A 24,975-nucleotide genomic window follows, 5' to 3' on the forward strand; every position below is an offset into this window, starting at 1 on the left:
GTCTGGAATAAGTGTCAGAGCTGAAATCGACATGTAAATATGAAATAAATGCCCAAACATGTAGCTAGGTGTAATGTTAGAGACCACAGAAGTGAACCTTTCAAGCCTGTTTTCTCAACTCGCAGTTTTTTGCAAGACATTACTCTATAAGCCATATCTCCAAAACTGGTGGGTCAAACTGAACAACCAATATGTCAATTTGAAGCTATGATTGCCTGCTTTCATATGACATGAAAAAACGAAAATTCTAAAAAAAATCCAATGGTAGTCCCTCAGTCAAATTTGGTCACATTTAGCTGGGGACCACCTGGAAAACCCTCAAGGACCACTGGTGGTCCCCGGACCACTGGGGACCACCTGGAAAACCCTCAAGGACCACTGGTGGTCCCCGGATCACTGATTAATAAGAACCAGTGGTATAAGCGACTCACCCAAACACATCTCTTGTTTTATTTTTTTGTTGTACTAAACCACCGTTTGGGTGGTCACCTTATCACCTAAAAGTAGAGTATGAATGGATAGGCCTTTAAACCCATGAGCCAGGCACACCCTGCATGAACCACTGAAGCAGAGAGAGAGTGGGATATCACAACCAGCTTTTAATAACCCCCCTCCCCCCATCCCACACACACACACACACAAACACACGGGCCTAATACCACTCCAGTCCACTCGCCCCACCTCTGCCCCGCCCCCGGGTGGGTGGCTTTGAATTTACATCGTCCAAAGTCTATGGTGGTGGTGGTAGTGAGCAGGGGGGTAAAAAGAAGACTAACCCCCCCACCCAACCGCGGTGGTGTGTTTTCAATCGCTGTAGTAGTCCACTAGATGGCGCTCCTCCCGTTGTGAGCACGACCACCATCGACACACACACCCTCCTCCTCCTCCTCCTCCTCACTCCTGGGCTATGCTCCGCAGCACGTACTTCACCGTGTAGGCGAACGCGGCGAAGCCTACGATCACAAACAGGTTGGCCAGAGCGCCGCCTAGGAGTCCGTGGTTGCGGTTGGCCTGCTGCTGCTGCTGGCCGGCGTGGGCGGGGTTCCCGGCCTGGGCGCCCCCCCCGGCTCCGCCCCCGAGGGGGAGGGCCCCGCCGTTGAGGGCGGGCAGGCCGCCGTAGTGGGCGTGCTGCGGGTCACCGTCGGGCACCACGTCTGGGAGGGGGAGGGGCTGGGTGCGGGCGCTCAGCTCCTCCTGGGCCTTCTGCTTCTGTTTCATTTCCTGGTTTGTTGGGAGAGAGAATTAAATACTGGTTTTACTCATTAATACAAATATAGATGCCTCATTGGTCGCTGCAGTTCGTTGGAGCGACCCGTCTGCAACGAGAGCAAGGACTATCTAAAGAGGACGAGAAGCGAAGACCGTACGGTGGACTCCATTTTTGTGCATGTACAACTTCCTGGTCTCAACTGCGCATGTTTCTTTCCTTCCATGGAGCAACATGGCGTCCACCGTACGGTCTTCGCTTCTCGTCCTCTTTAGATAGTCCTTGAACGAGAGGAGGAAGTCAAGCGGAACCCTGAAGGCATCGCCACCGCCACTCCAGCGACTACTGGCCAATCACAGCACGTCTTTTCCAGGACTTCCGTTGACATTGCCAAAGCTAATCTGGGCAATTATGTTTTCTGGGCAAAAGTTTGGTTTTAATTTATTTTATGCCAGTGTTCATTTTTAGTTGGTTAAGACTAGACTAAAACTAAATAGTTGAAGTAGCCTAGGCAGGCCTAAAGTGTAATGGTGTGTTGAAAGCAGTGTTGTTTTTAGCAGCAAATTTTGATTTTAGTTTTAGTCATAGTCTCTTGAATAGTGTTAATTTAGTTTCAGTCACATTTTAGTCACCTGAAATGTCTTAGTGTTAGTCTAGATTTAGTCGACTAAATAACATAGGATTTTAGTCGACTACATCTACAGTTGATTTAGTTGACTAAAATGTATTTTTCATGCTGAACATAGCCGATCTACAAGATCACAACGCGACGCAGCGTGACGTGTTGTGAGCTTGTAGATCGGCTATTTTCAGCATGCAACCAAGTGTAAAATGACTTATACTGGATCTCTTGTCCACTAGTCCCTTCCTAACATTTTAGTCTAGTTTTTATTTGTTGACGAAATTGTCAGTATATTAGTCATAGTTTTAGTCGTCATAGCTTAGTTTTCATTTAGTTACCATTTAGTTTTCGTCAGTGAAAAAAGGTAGTCGACGAACATTTTTCGTCTCAGTTTTAGTCGACGAAAACAACACTGGTTGAAAGACACTAAGGTTAGATTTAGTTTTAGTAATAGTCAGACCAACGTCGGACGTCTCTGCGTTTCCTAATCTCAGCCAGTCGGCTCCAGGTGAGCCTGCTGGCTGATACGTGATATTAACCTACCGGTGATTATCGGTTGATTTTCATTCAAATCCGCTAGCTTTACCAAACATGCAGTGTTGATTTCATCGACTAAAACGATGACAAAGACATTTTCATCGACTGCCTTTTTTTCCACTGATATATAGACAATTTTGTCAACAAAAAAAAACTAGATTTTGGGGAGGTAGGGACTAGTGGAGAAGAGATCAATTTATGTTAAGATTGTGCTCGGATGGTGCGCTCTGAAAATAGCAGATCTACAAGTTCACAACATGTCGTGAGCTTGTAAAAAAAAAAAAAAGTTCATACTTACATCGACTACATCGGGAAACAGCTCACAAAACACTTTGTCCTTGAGGTTGAAGGCCAGGCTTTGGGCTGACAGTTGCCTTTTCTGAAGAAAAAAAAAGAGGAATGCAGAACACGCTAAAACAAACGGGACGCCAAAGAATAGGCCCTGTGTGTGAAGCACTGCAGTACAGTACAGTACAGTACAGTACAGTACAGTACAGTACAGTACAGTACAGTACAGTACAGTACAGTACAGTACAGTACAGTACACCATGTAATAATGCACTCACCGTGTAGTCGGAGGTCTCGATGCTGCCCAGGGTGGGGCCTTTCTCCACCATGAAGCTGAGCAGACCTGTGAGGATGGTGGACACGGACCAGGCAGGGTTCCATGTGTCTGGGTGGAAGTCTGTGATAGACAGACATAACCTGGGGGTGGCACAGATAGATTAAAAAAAGAAAAGACAGACTGTTATTATTATTATTATTTTAACCCATTTAGACCTGAGATCGATTCTACAAATGTCTTCTAAATCTTGACATTTCTGAAAAACCTATCTTTCTATATCAATGGTTCTCAAACATTTTCATGTCAAGGAACCCCACAAATATACGTATGTAATTGGCCGCCAACCCCCATCTGAAAAATATAAAAAAAGAATTGGGCCACATTTTCACGATTTAAAAAAAAAAAATAGCAGACCTACAAGCTCGTAGCGCGCGCTATTTTTCAATAGCTAAAGTACAACATAATGCTTAAAACACCAAAAGGCATTCCCGCCCCAAAATGGGTTAATAATCACAACAGTTCATCAATTAAAATAATTTGCTTTTCCAAGTGCTGAAAGTCCTCACATCCCACATTCACACACCAAGCTAGTAAGCAAGCTACAGTAGCACCGACCCATGTGGTGACACTGGTGAGGCAAGGTGGGGTTCAGTGTCTTGCCCAAGGACACTTCGTACAGGAGGAGCCGGGATTCGAACCGCCGACCCACGGATCATTGCTCTGCTCAGCCGCCCCCGAGCAGACCTGTGAGGCTCACACGTTGCGAGCTTGTACTACATCTGCTATTTTCACTAGTTTGGGTCTTTTGGCTCTTGAGCTAAACGTTTTTGGAAACACTGGTTCAGATTGAAATCTGTAGAGCAGGAGTGGCACACCATTCAGACTTCAGAACAAAGAACAAAAGCTTAACCAACAAAAGGTTTAACAAGACTAGGCAAGTCTAGCTTCTCTAGAAGCCGATTAGAGCTGCATAGAAACATCCATATAAAACAGAAAGATGTCATCGCTCTTATGAAGCGAAACAGAAAGATGTCATCGCTCTTATGAAGCGAAACAGAAAGATGCCATCACTCTTGAATGAATGAATCACGTAGTGCGTGTAATCTCTCGTGGTGGCAGGCATAGCAAAACTATTATTATATTTACTTGGAAAAAAGGCTCAACTTAACATCTATCAGTGACTAGGCACTGATAGATGTTAAGGGGCACCTGATGGAGGGGAAAGGAACTGGTTGGAATAACGTGTTAAAATTCAGTGAATTCAGTTAACAAAAAATCAGTGAGAGATGACAAGACAGCGGAATGTACCGTTCTGCTTGTAGTGTTGTAGTTCAGTCACTACCAATAATATGTAATTTGTATATCTCTATGGTGGATTTTATTGGTTTAGAAAAAAAAATGTAGGCAATGATAGAGACTTACTCTTCTCTGCCCAACGGAGAGGAGTAAGTCGTTCTCAGTAAATAGAACTACAAGTTCACAACGTGTCTCAAACGTGATGCTTCGATTGTGAGCTTGTATATATCTGTAATTTACGTAATTCGACACCAGCGTGCAACCAAGATTAAATCAGGCTATTATGGACGCACCCCAAAGAAGAATTTGCACTCGCACAAATACTCCCCAATTATATTTTTTGCAGAAATAATGCACAGATTAAATTGCTTGGAGATCCCGAGGCCTGTCTGGCTGACACTGGGGGAAGAATTCAGCAGATTCACAATCACGGATGTCTGGATCCGTGTGAGGAATAAATCCGTCACCGAGGGATGTTGCTCGGCCGCCGGCGGGCAGGGTCTGGCGAAAACTGCTTCATTATCAAGCTTCATGAATTCTCTATGACTTATCATTAGTCACCACATTGCTTAAACCATTCTGGGCGGGAACCCCTGTTGGTGTTTTAAGCATTATGTTATGCTTTAGCTGTTGAAAAATAGCAGATCTACAAGCTTGTAGATCTGCTATTTTTGAAAATTGGTGAGAATGTGGAGTATATCTTTGAATTCTTCAGAGTGAACGTTTTTAACTCAACTACATATTTTCAGATGGGGGTCCGCAGCCAAATACAGCTAATTCTGGGGGTCCTTGATGTGAAAAGGGCTGAGAACCACTGACATAGAAACATAGGTTTTTCAGAGAACTGTTAGAAGACATTTTTTAGAATCGTTTTCAGGACTAAATGGATTAACCAGTTTTTTTTTTTCTTCGCTGAATTGGAGGATTTTTCTAGCCTGGCTTGGCCAGCCTCATAGCGGAGATTCACTGAAGATTCTTCCCCGCATATGAGTCTGGACTTCGGCCATAGGCAGCTTGAAAAGTGGGCGTTAGTAGTTGCCTTGACAGACAGATCCATCTAGCCAATCAGCGTAACAAAAAGCTGACGTCACCACACAGTGCGCTGGTCCGCTCCTCATACCACGGCAACCACGCTAAAAACAACAAGGTCTGTTTAATAGTTTCTACTTTATACGTGAGCGAGATATGTCGGATATATGTCAGAGTCTATATCTGAAATAACTGCTGTTCTTATCGTTTCTGTGTAAACTTTTAAACTTGTTGCGTTGAGGGCAGCCATTGTTGTTTTGAAAGTCCTGCAGCATGAATGTTACGTCACCATATACACATGAACCAATCAGAGGCTGCTTTTCACTGTTGTACGGACAGCCGTTGAAACGCAGTCACTGATTGGCCCGATTGGCCCCGGTCATTTTCTGATTTCTCCAGCTTCCGCATACACTCTGTCAATGAGCCCGAGTCCAGACTCATATGCGGGGAGGAAACATCAGTGAACCCTCGCTATGAGTCTGGCCGCGCCAGGCTAGGATTTTTCTACCCTCAAAGGAGGTTTCATATCTATGGGTCCATTTCATGTCACATGAGAGAGAGTCAGTACTCGGTCATTACACACAGACAGGGGTCCAACAAGGTGAACATGAGAGAGAGTCAGTACTCGGTCATTACACACAGACAGGGGTCCAACAAGGTGAACATGAGAGAGAGTCAGTACTCGGTCATTACACACAGACAGGGGTCCAACAAGGTGAACATGAGAGAGAGTCAGTACTCGGTCATTACACACAGACAGGGGTCCAACAAGGTGAACATGAGAGAGAGTCAGTACTCGGTCATTACACACAGACAGGGGTCCACAAGGTGAACATGAGAGAGAGTCAGTACTCGGTCATTAGACAGACAGGGGTCCAACAAGGTGAACATGAGAGAGAGTGAGTGCTCGGTCATTACACACAGACAGGGGTCCAACAAGGTGAACATGAGAGAGAGTCAGTACTCGGTCATTAGACAGACAGGGGTCCAACAAGGTGAACATGAGAGAGAGTCAGTACTCGGTCATTACACACAGACAGGGGTCCAACAAGGTGAACATGAGAGAGAGTCAGTACTCGGTCATTACACACAGACAGGGGTCCAACAAGGTGAACATGAGAGAGAGAGAGTTAGTACTTGGAACAAAGCCCAACTGTCTCATTAGACGGGGGTCCAACAAGGTGAACGAACAGACGCCCCAAATAACCCATTTTGGGCAGGAACCCCTTTTGGTGTATTAAGCATTATGTTGTACTTTGGCTATTTTGGCTGTTGAAAAATAGCAGATCTACAAGCTTGTGGTGCGGCACTCGGTGCCGCGCTACGAGCTTGTAGATCTGCTATTTTTGAAAAATCGTGAAAATGTGGCCCAAATGTTTGAATATATATTCTTCCAGAGCCAACGTTTTTAACTCAAATCCTTGCTTCTGGGGGTCGGCGGCCAATTACATATAATTCTGTCGTCTCATTATCGCAACGGTTTCATAGCAAAGCCTTTTGTTTATTTTAAAAAGCCAAACCATTAAAGTTCAAACTGAGACTAAATATATGCAGAATACAAAGCCGCTGTTCCTCCTGTTAGTTAATATTTATACATTAGCTCAGGGGTTCTCAACGTTTTTGGCCGGGGACCCCCGGAAATGCTTTGGCAATGTCTCGGGACCCCCGCCCCGCCCCCTCCCGCCCCCCAATATAAATTGACTGCTACAATAAAGAGACAATACATACAATCCATAAATAAATACTGAAACCAGATATAATCATTAGGGAAGGTGTATGCATGTACTATGTGTACTATATGTAAACTCTTAATTTCCACTTTCCAGCCATTCAGTTGCAAAAAAATAATAATAATAATTTGGGGACCCCCCACAATAATTTGGCGACCCCCCGAGGGGTCGCGACCCATGGGTTGAGAACCCCTGCATTAGCTAATATTTATCGATGTTTTGGAAACAATTGGATTAATCTACAACCCAGAAAGTATAAGTGCATGTTAGTGCTGCGTGATTATTTTCTCAAATGTGAATCTCTTTTTTTCCTCCACAAGAATTGAGAACAAAAACATAAGAGTTAACTCAAATGAATTGGACAGCCAACTACTGCTGCACCATTCTGAAAATTCTCAAAATGAAATTGCGTGTCTGAATCTAGATCTCAATCTTTTGTTTGATTAATAGAGCGTCGCAGTACCGCCCCCTGCCATGACGACGCCAGGCACCGGAAATATTTCCCAATGCATTTTTCCTATTGACATTTCAAAAAGTATTTATTTAAAGACTTTTTTTGAAAAGTCTATGAGGAAAATGAACAGGGAATCATTTCCTGGGGCCTGGTAGTGGGCGGGACTGCAACGCTCTTGTGCAGCACTAGTGCATGTATTTTTTGAGTTTTGTAAATTAGGACTCTTTTTTGTGGAGCACAAAGTGCAGTAAACTATGTGATGGGGAAGAAAAAGACCGATAATGGGTTTTAAAAGTGTTTCAACTGGTCACCGTGTTCTTGAGGTAATTGTTTATCCCTCCAAATCAATCACAAAGGCTAATTTGATCTTTTGGGATACACAAATAGTTGTGTGCCCAAAAAAACGTAGTTCTTAAACTTGGGCTTTGTAGTGCAGTATAGTATAATGGGGGTTTCTTAACATCCCCCCCAGACCCCACCCAAAATCACTGTTGATTCACTTAATATTTCAACATTTTCTACAAAAACAACAGAAGCCACAAGTCAATGAGTGACTCTTTCAGTGAAAATACAACACGATGGGAACTATGCACACAAATTAATTTCATCCACGTTTTTACTTGTAAAACTGTGATCATGTGACAAAGTTAATTCTGATTCAGCAATACAGTCTCTTCAGTTGTTGAAGAGTTGTTGAAGAGTTACTTTAGTCCATCCTGGACTAAGTTAGCCTGGCTAATAAGCCAGACTAATATCACACAACACTGTCGCGGTATATCAGTCTGGGCTGGCTCCACTTGGATTTCATTTCCCGGGGAACATTTTCTCTTTGACGCAATTGGTCAGAGCTACTGTCAGTCAAAGGTCTCAAGCATTGAACGTCACTGTACCAAAGCCCGCCTATATTGCATACCGTGTCCCGATTGGTCCGACCTGTTCTCTGCTGTAGGAAAGAGGCGTGCTACTGAGCCTCGCCAGACCCTAATCCGCTGGTAGGCAACTTTTTTTTGCCAACGGCTGATTCGGTCTGGTTTATTAACCAGGCTAGGACTAAGTAACAGTAAGCATTACTGACAGGAAACCAAACCGCATATAGCTTTCTGTCAAGTAAGGCATGCCACAGATTGTGCTCGTTGTAATGTGACTCAAATGAGCAGTGTTGATTTCGTCGACTAAGACGAAAAAATGTTCATCGACTACCTTTTTTCACTGATGAAAACTAAAAAAAACGAATCTATGATGACTAAAACTAATACTAAACATATTGACAATTTCGTCAACAAATAAAAACTAGACTAAAATGTTAGGAAGGGACTAGTTGCGACGCGTTGTGAGCTTGTAGATCTGCTATTTTCAGCATGCAACCAAAGTGTAAAATCTGCCATTACAGCGACATCAAGGTCGACTGTCAAAACACATTTCCGTCGACTAAATCAACTGTAGATTTAGTCGACTACAATCGTATGATGTTTAGTCGACTAAAACTGGACTAACACTAGAACATTTCAGGTGACTAAAATGTGACTATAACTAAACGAAAATTATTCAAAAGACTCAAAATGAGCCGGGTGTTCTCACCTTGTGTTGCACTTGAATCTCCCATTGGGTGTGATCATGTAGATACTGGGAGGCTTGAAGGGGAATTCCCGTGGGAATATGAGTTTTCCGTGGTAGTAACCCCCTGTGGAGAAGAGGACGGAGTCTGGTCACAACACTCACCACTAGTGCTGCCAACGAATATTCCATATTCGAATGTCAAAAATAAAATAATAATTTAAATTAAGATTCAAATTAAAAGAATATAACAATAAAATTGCTGTGTGAGTTCTGGCGAGACTCTGTGCCACATAAACTAAAACATTATACAAAAATTAGACTATTAAGTATTAGGATAATTGTGAATCATTCATTTGATCTCGCAAGACTCAAGAGAGCACATTTCTCAGCACCATACAGGACCGGACCATACAGGACCGGACCATATAGATAAAGAAAGACAGTTTCACAGCATATTAGGCTGCAATATTCATATCATATTCATATTAAAATCATATACATTCGACATTCAAAAACATTCGAAATTCGTTCGAATCCATGTGGTGTTTTAAAAGGAATATTCAAATGTCATTTTTGGCCAATTCTGGCAGCACTAGTATCCACAGACAGAAAGATTATTGAAAGTGAATCACTCCAGACTAGGTTTTACGTTTCATGTAGTCATTTCCATGTACAAAAGTGTTACTTTTCACAAGATGCTAAAGAAAAAAAGATCTAAAGATTTAGTCGCAACCTCTTGTTTATGCTTTTCATTGATTACACATTTATAAAACTCACACTTTACAGAATATGCGGACATTAAAAGGGAGAAATTAGCTTGACTACTCATAAGTGTGGAAGTTGTAAAGGACAGAGCATTCGTGTGTTAAAGATGAACCCATATTATTATGGGGCAAGGTGTTAAGTTTTACCTTCGTAGGGGGTTTTCTCTGGACCTCTAACAACATAGTGCCTGGAAAAGACAGAGAGAAATGGTTAATGACTAGAGTTAGTCAACAGTTTATTTTACAGCAAGGAGGCCAGTGTTGTTTTCGTCGACTAAAACTAAGACGAAAAATGTTCGTCGACTACATTTTTTCACTGACAAAAACTAAATGGAAACTAAATGAAGACCAAGCTATGGTGACTAAAACTAAGACTAAATATACTGACAATTTCGTCAACAAATAAAAACTAGACTAAAATGTTAGGAAGGGACTAGTGGACAAGAGATCCAGTATAAGTCATTTTACACTTGGTTGCATGCTGAAAATAGCTGATCTACAAGTTGCTGATCTGCGCTGCGACGTGTTGTGAACTTGTAGATCAGCTATTTTCAGCAAGTGTAAAATCAGTCATTACGACGGTATCAAGGCCTGCCAAAATAAAATGTAGTCGACTAAATCAACTGTATATCTTATGATATTTAGTCGACTAAAACTAGACCAACACTAAAACATTCCATGTGACTAAAATGTGACTGAAACTAAATGAAAACTATTGAATATATGACTAAAACTTGCTGCCAAAAACAACACTGGAGGAGGCCAGTCGTCTAATAAGAGGCGCGCGTGTGTGTGTGTGTGTGCGACGCATGTGTCTGCTTGTACAAAAATAATGAAAAACGCTGGCCCCATCTGCAGCACATTTCACACACACACACACACACACACACACACACACACACACACACACACACACACACACACACACACACACACACACACACACACACACACACACACACACACACACACACACACACACACACACACACACACACACACACACACACACACACACACACACACACACACACACACACACACACACACGTTTGGCCTGCGGGATCAACAAAGGACCATCTATCTATTTATGGTGTTGTTCTGCAGTGATGTAAATAGGTCTTCAATGTAATGAGTCCCAGGATGCAGGGATGGTCTTTTAGAGATGAGTCCCAGGGACATTTTATGAGTCCCACTTCAACGACGTTAGGAGTCATATTTTCCTATTTTTTACAAATTGTAGCATTTAACTCCCATTTCATTTTATATGGTTATAATGTGGTTATATTCATGTAGAAAACAGAAGAAGAAATGATTATTATAACTAAAGCTATCAAAATAAAATAGAATAAAAAAACAGTACAGTAGTGCATCCCGTGGATGCAGAGGTCGTTATTGCGTCCCTTAAAGGGGCATTCCACTCATTTTCAACATTTTACTATGTCATTAATATAGCTTAGAGCTGTTGTGTGGAAATAATAAAAAAGTCCCCCCCATTCTGTGTTTATTATTTCCACACAACAGCTCTAAGCTATATTAATGACATAGTAAAATGTTGAAAATGAGTGGAATTCTCCTTTAACTATAAACTGCTTTTTGGGATACAAAATGCACCCTATTTTAATCTCTGGTTCTGTAAGAGATAGTTTTCCTACAACGTCCATGTGATGTCAGAGATGCACATGGGAGGTCTGACGTCAAAATTTAAAATAGGTCTTCTAAATCCTGACAGTTTTCTGAAAAACCCATGTTTCTATGTCAGTGGTTCTCAAACATATTCATGTCAAGGACCCCCAAGATTATATGACATTGGCCGCCGACCCCCTATCTGAAAAAATGTTGTTCCAGGGACCCTCCCAGTAGCAAAGATTTGAGTTAAAAACTCGCTTTGTAACTATATATTCAAAGATTTCAGGCACATTTTCACGATTTTTCAAAAATAGCAGACCTACAAGTTAGTGAGCTTGTAGATCTGCTATTTTTCAATAGCTAAAGTATAACATAATTCTTAAAACACCAAAATGGGTTAAAAAAAGTATCTGAAGAACCACGATGAAGACAGGTAAGGAAACGCTGAGCCCGCCCCTCGTACGTGCAAATAAGGGGAAGGAAATCACCCAATCACCCTAGTGTGTTGGCTGTGCAAACATCCACATCCATGCTTCTAGCATGGACGTTACATCAACATTCATAAAAAAAAAGATTGCTATCACCATTTATCAAAAGCCAAAGACCAACACCACACTAAGACATGTACACAAGCAGCCACTAGCCAGTTTGTCAATGAAGGGATGATGCCATCGGTTTCCCCCAGGTAACATTATTAAAAATGTGCGTACCGAACGGTTCGGTTTTAACCCATTTTGGGCGGGAACCCCTTTTGGTGTTAGCATTATGTTATGCTTTAGCTATTGAAAAATAGCAGATCTACAAGTAGATCTGCTATGAAAAATTGAAGAACGACTGACATAGAAACATAGCTTTTTCAGAAAACTGTCAGGATGTAGAAGACATTTTTAGAATCTGATCTCAGGTCAAAATGGGTTAAACCGTAAACAGCTGCACCCCTAGTGAAGACCTCTGCCTAGCCATAAACCGCTGCACCCCTAGTGAAGACCTCTGCCTAGCCATAAACCGCTGCACCCCTAGTGAAGACCTCTGCCTAGCCATAAACCGCTGCACCCCTAGTGAAGACCTCTGCCTAGCCATAAACCGCTGCACCCCTAGTGAAGACCTCTGCCTAGCCATAAACCGCTGCACCCCTAGTGAAGACCTCTGCCTAGCCATAAACCGCTGCACCCCTAGTGAAGACCTCTGCCTAGCCATAAACCGCTGCACCCCTAGTGAAGACCTCTGCCTAGCCATAAACCGCTGCACCCCTAGTGAAGACCTCTGCCTAGCCATAAACCGCTGCACCCCTAGTGAAGACCTCTGCCGAGTTATCAGCCTTGTTGCTTATTGAATGCTCTTCTTTATGCTTCTGCAGATGGATGGAGCTGCTTCCGTTTTGTCATAACAACATGCTGTGTGCTCTTGGTGCTGTGACTGGACTACTTTTGAGGAGACAGATGAGATGCTGCCACTCCAGCAGAGAAACAGAGTCCCAGCCAGGGATGTAAACTCCTTCAAATGTATGTGTTAACCCATTTTGATCTGAGATCAGATTCTAAAAATGTCTTCTTCGTCCTGACAGTTTTCTGAAAAAGCTATGTTTCTATGTCAGTGGTTCTTCGATTTTTCAAAAATAGCAGACCTACAAGCTCGTAGCGCGCCACTCGGTGGCGCGCTATGAGCTTGTAGATCTGCTATTTTTCAATAGCTAAAGCATAACATAATGCTAACACCAAAAGGGGTTCCCGCCCCAAAATGGGTTAAATTATCACGACACGTACATTCCTAGATAGATTCCTAGTGGCCGTTTGCTTCCACCCTGGAGCTAAAACCGGCGTGTCAAAAAAAGAGGAAGCGTGTCTTGCCTAGAAAACGAAAGCAGGTCTTGACTCTGGACAAGACAGCAATGGAAGATAATGCAACTAAGACACCGAACCCTTACCTTGGAATGAACTAATGCTACGATTATTTATACACTGAAAGAGGCCAATCTTTCCATATGCGTCCAGCAATCATAAATATTTCTTACACACCTGTCAGCACAAGATCTACCTGGAAGTTGGAACTTGGGTGTTTTCTTTAGAAGTCAAATAATAATAACTTCTGTGTGGAGTTTGCATGTTCTCCCCGTGTCCCCTAGGGTAGGTACCCTCACAAAAACATGCAGTAATCCTGGTCTCTAAACTACCTCCCCCTGGCCAGCCCGGGGCACCTGATGGAGGGGAAAGGAACTGGTTGGAATAACGTGTTCCTTCCACGCGCTACGTCCGGCCAGGGAAACTCTCCCGTGTCAGGTGAAAAGAAGCAGCTTGGACTCCTCATGCATAGAAGGAAGCATGAGGTCAGTTTGCTGCCCCCCCCCCCCAGGATGGCAGAGGAAGTGTAGAGCCCAGGATTGCATTAGATAATTGACTGGGTGAAAAAATGGGTTACAAAATCGTGGGATAATAATAATACAAATAATAATAATAATAATGCACAGTTAACTCCAGAGTGTTCATTCAGACACATTTTGATATACAAGTGTACCTCAGATTACTTTATGGACGTGTGCACTTTGGTACATACAAAACTCTGTGCACTCGAGGCAAATACTTTTCATTTAAGGGTGACCTTGTGACAAAATATCAGAGCTGGCTTTGTTAAATCTGTTGATTACATAACACTTTGTTTGAAGTTTGGTTTCGAGTCCAAGGCCTCAAATGCCCCAAAGCAAGCATGTGCTACAGGTTATATCTGGGCCTTGGACTGGGAGAAGGCCGACCAGCTTACCATTAGGCCTGTCACAATTATTACATAGTCGCAATTAGAGGTAATAAATCGCAATTGTTTTTGCATAATCATCATAATCGTTTGTATGTTGAAAGATTTTCAAACAATTTTCCCAAAATAGCGAATATATCGTGTCACAAACACCTCGTAACACGTTTAAGCTTGTAGTTCCGCTATTTTTTTACCGTGATTTCTTTGTATATTTAAGTTATCTGCAGTGCCCTGCATGTGCAATATTTGATTAAGAAGCCTAAAAGGCAAAACAGAAATTAAATGTCTATTCATATGTTCCAATGTTCAACGCAGACAATGAAATTAGTTTTTTCTTTCTTAATAATTTTTATGTAGCCCATTTTTCACCCCTGTGTCAATGATCTAATGTGATCCTGGGCTCTACACACCCTCCGCCAACCTGGGGAGAGCAACGGACTTGAACCCATGCTTCCTTCATGCCCGAGTGACCAAGTCGCTCCTTTACACCTGACAGAGGGGGGAGTTTCCCTGGTTGGACGTAGCGCGTGGGAGGAACACGTTATTCTGACCAGTTCCTTTCCCCTCCATTAGACACCCCGGCTGGCCAGGGGGAGGCAGTTTAGAGACCAGGATTACTGCATGTTTTTGTGAGGGTACCTACAATTAGTTAATCGCAATCATCTGTCTGACAATCAATCGTCAGGTGAAATGACAGCCCCTACTTACCATTCCAGAATGTTGGAGCGCAGAGGTTCTGCACGGATGTAAGGCACCGGGTCTACTTACCATTCCAGAATGTTGGAGGGCAGAGGTTCTGCACAGATGTAAGGCACCGGGTCTTTCTTTATCCTGAGGTAATCCTGTTTTAGTCGCTGGGTGGCTGTGGTTGGAGCTCTCTTGTTCCCGTTGCTGTTCATCTGTGGCACAAACAAAAGGGGAGCCGTTTCACTCTTCACGTGACCAGAGGTGCTTCAGTCACACACAAATAACACCGACCTGCTACTTTAGGCCTGACGTCGAAATTTTAAAAATGGCTTTTTAAAATGTATTTTTTTTCTGCCAGAACGCAGGCTCCCCCAGAGTTAGTGGCGAAGTGTCCTTGAGCAAGACTCTGAACCCCTAATTGCTCCTGATGTGCTGGTTGGTGCCTTGCATGGTTTCCGCCGCCATCGGTGTGTGAATGTGTGTGTGAATGGGTGAATGTAATGCACAATCTATGTAAAGGTGTGTGAATGTGTGTGTGAATGGGTGAATGTAATGCACAATCTATGTAAAGGTGTATGAATGTGTGTGTGAATGGGTGAATGTAATGCATAAACTTCTGAAACCGTCATGTGATACAGCCTGACCCCCCCCCCCCCCCGCCCCCCTTATCTCAATTGATGTTGTCATTGTTGTGAATGTGAATGAATGCATGGGACCCGAATGTAAACAAGACCGCAACCGCAAGGTCTTTCTTCGGTGCTGTCCTTTTGGACTCGGGACCAATGTGCTTTACTGTACCCTGTAGTACTGTTTGGACTAGGGACCAATGTGCTTTACTGTACCCTGTAGTACTGTTTGCATTAATATAATACATGACAATTCCAGTACAGGAGCAAAAGTACAAATCAGACCCGTCTGAAGTGAGTGGTGAAACAGTGACACTTGGTGGTGACAATATGCTATTTCCGTGCTCGGCCTCGGACACAGGAACACACACACACACATTCCGTGCTGGGACACAGGAACACACACATTCCGTGCTGGGACACAGACACACACACAACATTCTGTGCTCGGACACAGACACACACAGACACATAGCTGTCTATAGGAGTGGTTGCACCACTCAAAAAGGGCAGACTGACATTAATTTGACAACACAACTACCCTGGCTGTACCGGTATAAATGTATTTCCACCAATGAATTCCTACAACAAGGACATTGTTTCTACTAGCACTGAGCATTCAACGTAGAGAACACACATATACATACCCAACATGTTCATAATAACATTATAATTATTAACAATGACTGATGCTGGTCCGATAATTTAGCAGATGAACGTGATCACGACATCACGTTGTCACTTCCTTTATGTCATTATTTATCAATGCTAACCAACAACACCTCCTGTAGCTGCAGCTAAGCTACATTAAGCCAAACAAACATCTATAAACACCAAATGACATGTTTGTAAAACCAACGAACATTAAAAGAATAAGGTGACATTGGAGGGAGAGGTCCCATATGGAGCTAGAATAACCACACACGTATGTTAGTGTTATTCTAATAGCATGAATGACTGACGTGGTCAACTAACTAGGCTAGCAGGGTTAACCACATAAGCTTCTTCGGGCTAGTCGGAAATAGCAGATCTGCTATTTCGATAGATCTGCTATTTCGGAAAAAATGCGTAAAACGTTGGGGGATATTTTTCTTCCCCCAATGTTTTACGCATTTTTTTCTGAATTTCTGAATGTTTTTGGAAAATTTTGCTATTTTTTGTTTGGGTCGATCGGGAAAAAGGAAACGCCGCTATGTGTAAACACCGTAAAATATGTTTTAAAAAGAAATGCACAAAACATGTTACCGGCACGGCTAGGGTTGAATGATAAGCAGCTAATGATAATGACGCCGACTGTACTCTCCTACTGTCTGACTGTAGGCCGTATGTTAGTGTTAGCCACTAGGCTAGGCTAATAAACACTGTTAGTGTTTTGTTAGCCACTAGGCTAATAAACACTGTTAGTGTTAGCCACTAGGCTAGGCTAATAAACAATGTTAGTGTTTTGTTAGCCACTAGGCTAGGCTAATATAAACACTGTTAGTGTTAGCCACTAGGCTAGGCTAATATAAACACAGTTAGTGTTAGCCACCAGGCTAGGCTAATAAACACTGTCAGTGTTAGCCACTAGGCTAGGCTAATATAAACACTGTTAGTGTTAGCCACTAGGCTAGGCTAATAAACACTTAGTGTTAGCCACTAGGCTAATATAAACACCGTTAGTGTTAGCCACTAGGCTAGCTGCTAGGCTAATAAACAACGAGCTCGAGCGGTGGCGGACCGTCGGCGCGAGCTAACAGCAGGCAGCCACAAACATTCCGCTTCCTAGGAAGGAAAGGACGGCTACTAGGAATCTAAAAACAGACATGCTAACAAACAACACAACAAACACACCCCGTACCTCTCCGGAGAGCCCGACAACAGTGGTTTGGGCTGTTGTTAAAGAGACCACCCTCCAGATGTGAAGCGGTTGTTTTGGTTGTCAGATTATATTCCAGGCGGGGGAGAGAGAGATAGATGATGGAAGATGAAACGAGGACAGCAGCAGCAGCAGCACTGACTGAACCAACCAACCAACGACGTAGCGTTAGCCTGTTAGCTTAGCTACTAGAGAGAAGGACTCACACACTTCCGCTTTGTTGTTAGTGGTTGCGTGTGGTGTGTGGTCAAGGGGCCAGTGATGCTATTCAACGTTGAAGCTCTAGGTCCTAGTGTTAGGAGGAGGGACTACAGGCGGACCCGTGGATTCATGACCGGGAAACCCCGTGCAGCTGGGCTTTAACATTGAGCGCTCGGTTGCCCTACGTCACTCCGGACGGGGAGGGACTTCCGGCAGTCTTCCGGGTGCTTCAAAACGCCACTGAGCAACTTCCACTGACATGAATAGCTGGGGGGGCGGAGCTTCGCGCCAGTTCAGTCTCTATTATATATATATACTCTGTGTGTGGTAGGTTGGTGTTGTGGTGGAGTAGTACATTACCGCCCCCTGGTGGTATGTTCTATTCGTTGTCAGTAATATGTATGACACATAGGAGGAGTTCACTAGCTCTAGGAGTTCAATTATAGGACAGTGGTTCTCCTTAAATTAATAATAAAATAATAATCATTAAATGGTAAATGGTGCATTTATATAGCTTTACATAGATTGTGCATTACATTCACACACATATTCATACACAGATGGCAGCGGAAACCATGCAAGGCACCAACCTGCACATCGGGAGCAAATAGGGGTTCAGAGTCTTGCTCAAGGACACTTCAACACTAATTCTGGGGGAGCCACAACATGGAACCAAAATGACCCATAAAAGGATCCATTTGGAACCCCTTCAAGGAACCCAGAGGGCCCTGGGCCGTACCGTACCCCCGTGTCTGAACGTGTAGCTGGCTGGATGATGAGGTCGACCTGTAGCTGAGCTCACAGGCTATATGAGGCCAGATAATTTGACTGCAACAGGTTTTGTAATTATGATAATAACAGACATCATAATACCTTTTGTGTCCTGTAACCTGTTATCTGACTTTGTTGACTTTGTTTTCCTTCTCTATTTGCGAATCGCTATATGACCCCATTTCCCAATGGGAACCGGTTCAGTTCTTTGTGGTTCTTAGTTCATGAGCCAGAGCTCCAAAACTGGAACGTATAAATAATTGGCCTTAAACCATGCATTAAAAAGCAATCATTTGAAAACGGACAGAATAACCAGCATTCCAAATTCTCCTTCAATCATAAACCTTTGTTGAGAGGGTTACCTGGTTTCATCATTGACAAACTTTGAAATGAAAAGGGGAAACTTATATATAATCGACCAGAGCCACGAATCATCAGGAACGTAAGTATATAAACTCAGGCGACAGGCTCGTGTCCACTCTGGAATTGACAATTCCGCCATAGTCTGAAAACCCACCTCTTCAGACTCCATCATGGCCCGTAGCACTTACCCTACCCCCTTAGATAGAACTTTATGTAGACTTAGATAGCATTTATACAGACTTATAGCATGTTATCGTAGACAGCACTATAATTGCATTTTATGTAGTCATAGCACTTTATAGTGTATATGTATAGTATAATATAGTATAGTATGTATAGTTTATATATATAATATTTTCCATTCATGCTCAAGGACATTATGCAGGTATCATTCGCTTTCAAGTTTCAATATTCTTTATAAATATTTCAATCAATCAATCAAAAAGTAATAAAAAACAGTGGGTGAAGGAGGCTGGGGCGACTTGTAGTGTTGCTACACTCAGAGGCAAATTCCCTGGTAGGTACGCTCACCTGGTACGCTCACCTGGTACGCTCACCATTCACAGGAGAGCATTAAGCGTTATTCATAGTCTCGATTTTCGGTGGTGAGGTGACCACCGAACTACAACATGAGGTCACAAGCCGCGGTGAAGAGCAAACCACCGCCCCAGCCCTTCTCTCTGTTTTTACTCACCACCGCTCCACGTTATTACAGCTCCGGAGCGGTGGTCACCTCACCTCCGGAGCGGTGGTCACCTCACCACCGGAGCGGTGGTCACCTCACCTCCGGAGCGGTGGTCACCTCACCACCGGAGCGGTGGTCACCTCACCTCCGGAGCGGTGGTCACCTCACCACCGGAGCGGTGGTCACCTCACCTCCGGAGCGGTGGTCACCTCACCACCGGAGCGGTGGTCACCTCACCACCGGAGCGGTGGTCACCTCACCACCGGAGCGGTGGTCACCTCACCTCCGGAGCGGTGGTCACCTCACCTCCGGAGCGGTGGTCACCTCACCACCGGAGCGGTGGTCACCTCACCTCCGGAGCGGTGGTCACCTCACCTCCGGAGCGGTGGTCACCTCACCTCCGGAGCGGTGGTCACCTCACCACCGGAGCGGTGGTCACCTCACCACCGGAGCGGTGGTCACCTCACCTCCGGAGCGGTGGTCACCTCACCACCGGAGCGGTGGTCACCTCACCACCGGAGCGGTGGTCACCTCACCACCGGAGCGGTGGTCACCTCACCACCGGAGCGGTGGTCACCTCACCACCGGAGCGCTGGTCACCCCACAACCAAAACTCCAGACTATGAATGAGCCTTTAGCAGAGCCGGACTTACCGTTGGGCTAGGGTGGGCTGAATTTTTTATTTTTTTTTAATTATAAAATTGTAAAGTGAAATCCAATTCAAGTGAAATGTGTGTATTGTTATTGTATTTAGTTGTATTATGGTTAAACCATTGAGAGCTTCTGCCTGCCTGCCTCTCTTTTTAGGGGCCTGGTACCCCAAAAAAAAATCGGCCTCGCGGCTGCGCCGCGCTCTAGCCGCGCGGCTCTGCCGCGCGCCCCAAGGGGGGCCCTCAAATTTGCTCCAGCCCGGGGGCCCTCAGCAAGGTAAATCCGGCTCTGGACATTAATGCATGTAGAAAATACCCTTGCGTTTTTTGTGTCCGTTTGACTCCCCCACGCAAGGAACAACACGGACTATGTAGAGGCCTTTAGCCAGACAGCGGGCCGGGGAAAATAATACATTGAAAAGTACATTATATGCATTTTACCAACCGAGATACTGTACATGATGCAGCATTCGTGATAGAACCTTACAAAATGAATAGCTGCTCTTCAGTACAGTATTGTCAGGAATAGGCCTTACAGAGAAGACAAAGCTCTGTAGGCCTACACAGCAAACTAGTATACGTATTTACTCTACTTGATTTTATTGTATTTCAATGTTTTTGTTTTTTCAATATGCAGTTATACACATACATCATGCAATCACTATTGGTTAAAGGACCACTTCACCACTTTTCAACCTATCTTTATATAATTGGTCCTCGCTAATGTTCATGTTAAAATAGCACAATTTATTTTCTACCCAGTCTGTGTCTCATGGGAGGGCTGTGGGCAGCTCAAACACCCGTTCACCAGTGACATCATCGATGGGGAATCCAAGCTAGCCATCGTTCTCACAATGAGAAAAAAATCTAAATATTGTTTAAAAACAATCTTAATAAAAAAAATCTCCCTAACGATGATGTCACTGGTGGACGGGTCTCTGAACTTCCCACAGCCCTCCTATGAGACACAGACCTCCTATGAGACACAGAAGAATTGTGCCCATTTTATCACGAACATTAGTGAGGCACTGAGGACCAATTATATGAAAATAGGTTGAAAAGTGGTGAAGTGGTCCTTTAACTCATTAAAACATAAGGAAAGCATCTGATAGATTTTAACCACTTTTTACCATTATTTTATACTTGCTATTATACTACTGGCGATTCAAAAACAGCAGATCTACAAGATCATAGCGCATCACTTCTTGCCACATCTTCTGTACTCTGTAAAGATAATGAAAAGAGCCAGGGACCCCCATAAGAGAACATTTGGCTCTTTCAAGGAACCCCCAGTTTGACATGCATTAGTTTACGGACCCCCATTTAATGCCATTTCTATCTCTGGGGACCCCCAATTTATTGTAAAATCAATGTTAATTTAACTCTGAGAGTGTACAAATACGGGTCCATTTGGTTCCATTTGTACACTCTCAGAGTTAGACCCATAGGGTCCATTTGGTTCCTAACTATCATTTAGCTGGGTTACCCCCTGGAACTCCCTCAACGACCCCCTGCAGAGCCCACTTTGGGAACCACCGATTTACAGTATATGTCCAAACAGGCCTAGTACGGTTTATAGATATAATGTAAATGTTGTATCTTACCTTGTGCTTTTCAGTGAAAACAAGTTGATCTCTTGGTTGTTTCAGGCAGAGCAGATCAGTCGCGCCACCAAGTCAACTAGTCAAGTCAAAGTCAAGTAGGCCAGGAGGCCTAAAACAGTTCTTATGAAGGTTAAGCATCACCTCTGGGACAATCCTCATTGGTCGGTTCATTCAAAGACTTTAGCTAACCCCCCCCCCCCCCCACACACACACACACACACACACACACACACACACACACACACACACACACACACACACACACACACACACACACACACACACACACACACCACTACCAATACACACACACACACACACACACACACACACACACACACACACACACACACACACACACACACACACACACACACACACACACACACACACACAACAACATTGAGCTAGCAGTGGTCATGAACCAACTGGGGGATTGCTAAATCCCTTGTTTTAGATTAGGGCCCAGGGGTAACTATAACCACCACCTCTTTTTGATCACTATATTATGCATTATTGTTATACATTATACAACATACATTATTAGTTTAACATTCATTATGTAAAAATGCTCTGGTGCATGCCCGTGTCATGCACTGAAAATAGCAACCCTCAAGAAACCCTTAAACCTATTTTTGACACACCGAACAAAATCTACAATATATTTTTTAAACATAAAAAAAACCCCTCATGGACAACCTGTAATTCTGTATTTTTTGTAAGCTGGTGTTCTGTGGTTGGGCAGGGAGGGGGTTTAGGTGCGATGGGGGCCACAGCTCTGGGAAAGAAGCTGGTGTTCTGTGGTTGGGCGTTGGGCAGGGAGGGGGTTTAGGTGTGATGGAGGCCACAGCTCTGGGAAAGAAGATGGTGTTCTGTGGTTGGGCAGGGAGGGGGTTTAGGTGCGATGGAGGCCACAGCTCTGGGGAAAGAAGCTGGTGTTTTGGGGTTGGGCAGGGAGGGGGTTTAGGTGCGATGGAGGCCAGGTCTGGATTAAGAGCGTCTGCTAAATGCCTAAATTGTATTGTAAATTGTAAATTGTAAATTGCCACAGCTCTGGAAAAGAAGCTGCTCGATGCTTTAACCAGGTGTGAGGTGTTGGAGATCCATCATCTGCCATCAGCTGTTCTGACTGACACTGAACTAACTGTGGTCGCTTCTTCTTCCCAGTTTCCATGCTTCTAATCTCCATGTATGTAGAAGGGGAGGCGCATACATGGTCTCTCTCCTTTAGTCAATATCCATCTCCTTTGTCTGGAGGTGTTGAGGATTAGTGTTGCAGACTGACTCCCACTCAGACATGCAGAAGTTTCACCTGGAAAAGCCAGTAGGCCGTCCGTCTCCTCATCACCTGAAATTAGCCTCCCTATTGTTGTGCTAATTCAATCATGGAGTTGGAGGCGTGATTAGATGTGGTTTTTTGTCTTGACCACAAAGGATAAGAATGTTATTTACTATTTAGATAGTGTTGTTTTGACAGATTTCACCTGGTAGTACGTCCCAAGTTCCTTTGAGGCACTCAAAATTCTCCATTATCTACTCGCTGCTTGTTAAGGATATGGCTCCATGCTCCATGTGCACATTGTGAAATTCATTTTTGGACAGACAAGAACCTTTTCAAAGCAAAGCGCTTGCCCTAACTAAATGGTATGAATGTACTTTAACCCATTCTGTACGGGAACCCCTTTTGGTGTTTTAACCATTATTTTAAACTTTATCTATTGGAAAATAGCAGATCTACAAGCTCATAGCGCGGCACCGAGTGCCGCACTATGAGCGTCATAGCTATGAGCTTCAATTCATTGAGGGCTTATGGTAGGGGAAATAGCCAATAAGAAGTTTTTGCACAAAAAAACACCTGGCCCTCTTTGGTGGGGACGTAACGACTACAAAGAAAGGTAAGAAAGGTAAAAAAGCCTTCTAGCATGGAATTCTCCTTTAAGGTTTATTCCAGGACGTGTGGCAGTTCCCAGATAGTTAAGACAGTGTGTTATCGAGGCTATGGACATGACACCCAGTAGCTGATCATCCTCACCAAACATGATGTACAGGAAAGAAATGGGTGGGTGGAGATCATTGCATTACAACCACACACACAATGTGTATGCAGATGTAAACCAGATGTAAACCAGCCACACCTCTGGCACATCTGCATACACATGCAGATGTGCTTTTGGTTGATTGATTGATTGAAATATGTATTACAGTTTGCAGAATGACAGTACATTTCAAGCACAAGCTCAATACAAAGACTGTTAACAGTGAGTGGACGACCCAATTAAGCATTACACTTGTTTACAAGAGGGTCCACCTTGTTCAATTCATCAAAACATTTAGAGACCCCCCCCCCCACACACACACACACACTCACACTCACACAGGTGTGTATGAAGTGGAAACCGAGCTACACTTCCTAACCATCTGTCCATTGTACCAAGACATCAGAGACACATACTTCCCACAGATTACAACCACACACGGAGATTTTGAAAACATGACCAATGACAAAAAACTCCCATATCTGCTGGGTGAAGTACAACAATGTGCAAACACAGCAGCAAGATTTGTGAGTTGCTGTGATAGGAGAAGGATATCAAACGGAACACAACCACCCTAAAGACTAATCATTGTGTATATTCCTGCACTATACCTGCATCCAGTGATCTTGGTAGGCTACATAGAAATTGATCTATTGAAGATTCTGACTTTCAAATGTACATATTTTTTGTTTTGATTGTATTGCTGTATTGCTGTATTGTGCTTTCTGCTTTGGCAATGTAAACGTATGTTTTCTCATGCCAATAAAGCCCTTTGAATTGAATTTTATGCAGATGTGAACTGGCACCTGGCCCGTGGCTCACAAAAACAGGTTTAGACCGGGTCTAAAGCTTGTTTATCACTACCAGTAGAATGCTCTCTCTATCTCCACACACACACACACACACGCACGCACGCACGCACGCACGCACGCACGCACGCACGCACGCACACACACACACACACACACACACAGCAACACGAATTGCCTTGCATTGTGGTCTGATTTGAGTAACTGAACAGTTTAAAGCTACAGTGTTGGACTAAATAAAACATTATTTTTAACCAAATTTGTAGTGTATGTTAAAACAAGATATCTAGTACAGGCCCTGGTGTTGTGCAGGTTTTGATTTCTTAGGAATTTCAACTCAAATGAGTCTATGATCTATCGAAGAAAACAAACAATTACAAAATAAACATGCTAGTCCCCCTTGTAACCCCACGTCTGTGGTTCAAAATCCCACCCTTAATAATAGAAGTGAACCACCAACATTCACCTGGAAGCCTTTGATGAATTGAACATGGTGGACCCTATTGGAAACAAGTGTAATGCTTAATTGGGTTGTCCACTCACAGTTAAC

The 24,975-nt window shown here is 43.6% G+C and overlaps 1 protein-coding gene across 1 annotated transcript; it reads right to left on the reverse strand.

Moving 5' to 3' along the window:
* Window positions 1-579: 579 nt before the first annotated feature.
* On the reverse strand, window positions 580-17,560 carry ube2j2 (ubiquitin-conjugating enzyme E2, J2). Its single transcript, XM_079508075.1, has 7 exons — window positions 17,289-17,560; window positions 14,904-15,034; window positions 9,909-9,949; window positions 9,019-9,121; window positions 2,933-3,071; window positions 2,665-2,745; window positions 580-1,221 (listed from the first exon to the last, which is right to left on the reverse strand). The coding sequence occupies exons 2-7, from the start codon at window positions 15,032-15,034 to the stop codon at window positions 895-897; spliced, it is 822 nt and encodes a 273-aa protein (XP_079364201.1). The 5' UTR covers window positions 17,289-17,560; the 3' UTR covers window positions 580-894.
* Window positions 17,561-24,975: the final 7,415 nt, after the last annotated feature.

Source organism: Electrona antarctica (genome assembly GCF_951216825.1).
Source record: "Electrona antarctica genome assembly, chromosome: 8".
Taxonomy (NCBI): Eukaryota; Metazoa; Chordata; class Actinopteri; order Myctophiformes; family Myctophidae; genus Electrona; species Electrona antarctica.

Excerpts from the sequence above, each read along its gene's own strand:
- ube2j2 (XM_079508075.1), bottom strand. The coding sequence starts at position 15,034 with ATGAACAGCAACGGGAACAAGAGAGCTCCAACCACAGCCACCCAGCGA. Across the intron at positions 9,950-14,903 it reads CCCTCCAACATTCTGGAATG|GCACTATGTTGTTAGAGGTC; the intron begins GTAAGTAGACCC and ends TGTCTTTTCCAG. Across the intron at positions 9,122-9,908 it reads AGAGAAAACCCCCTACGAAG|GGGGTTACTACCACGGAAAA; the intron begins GTAAAACTTAAC and ends TCTTCTCCACAG.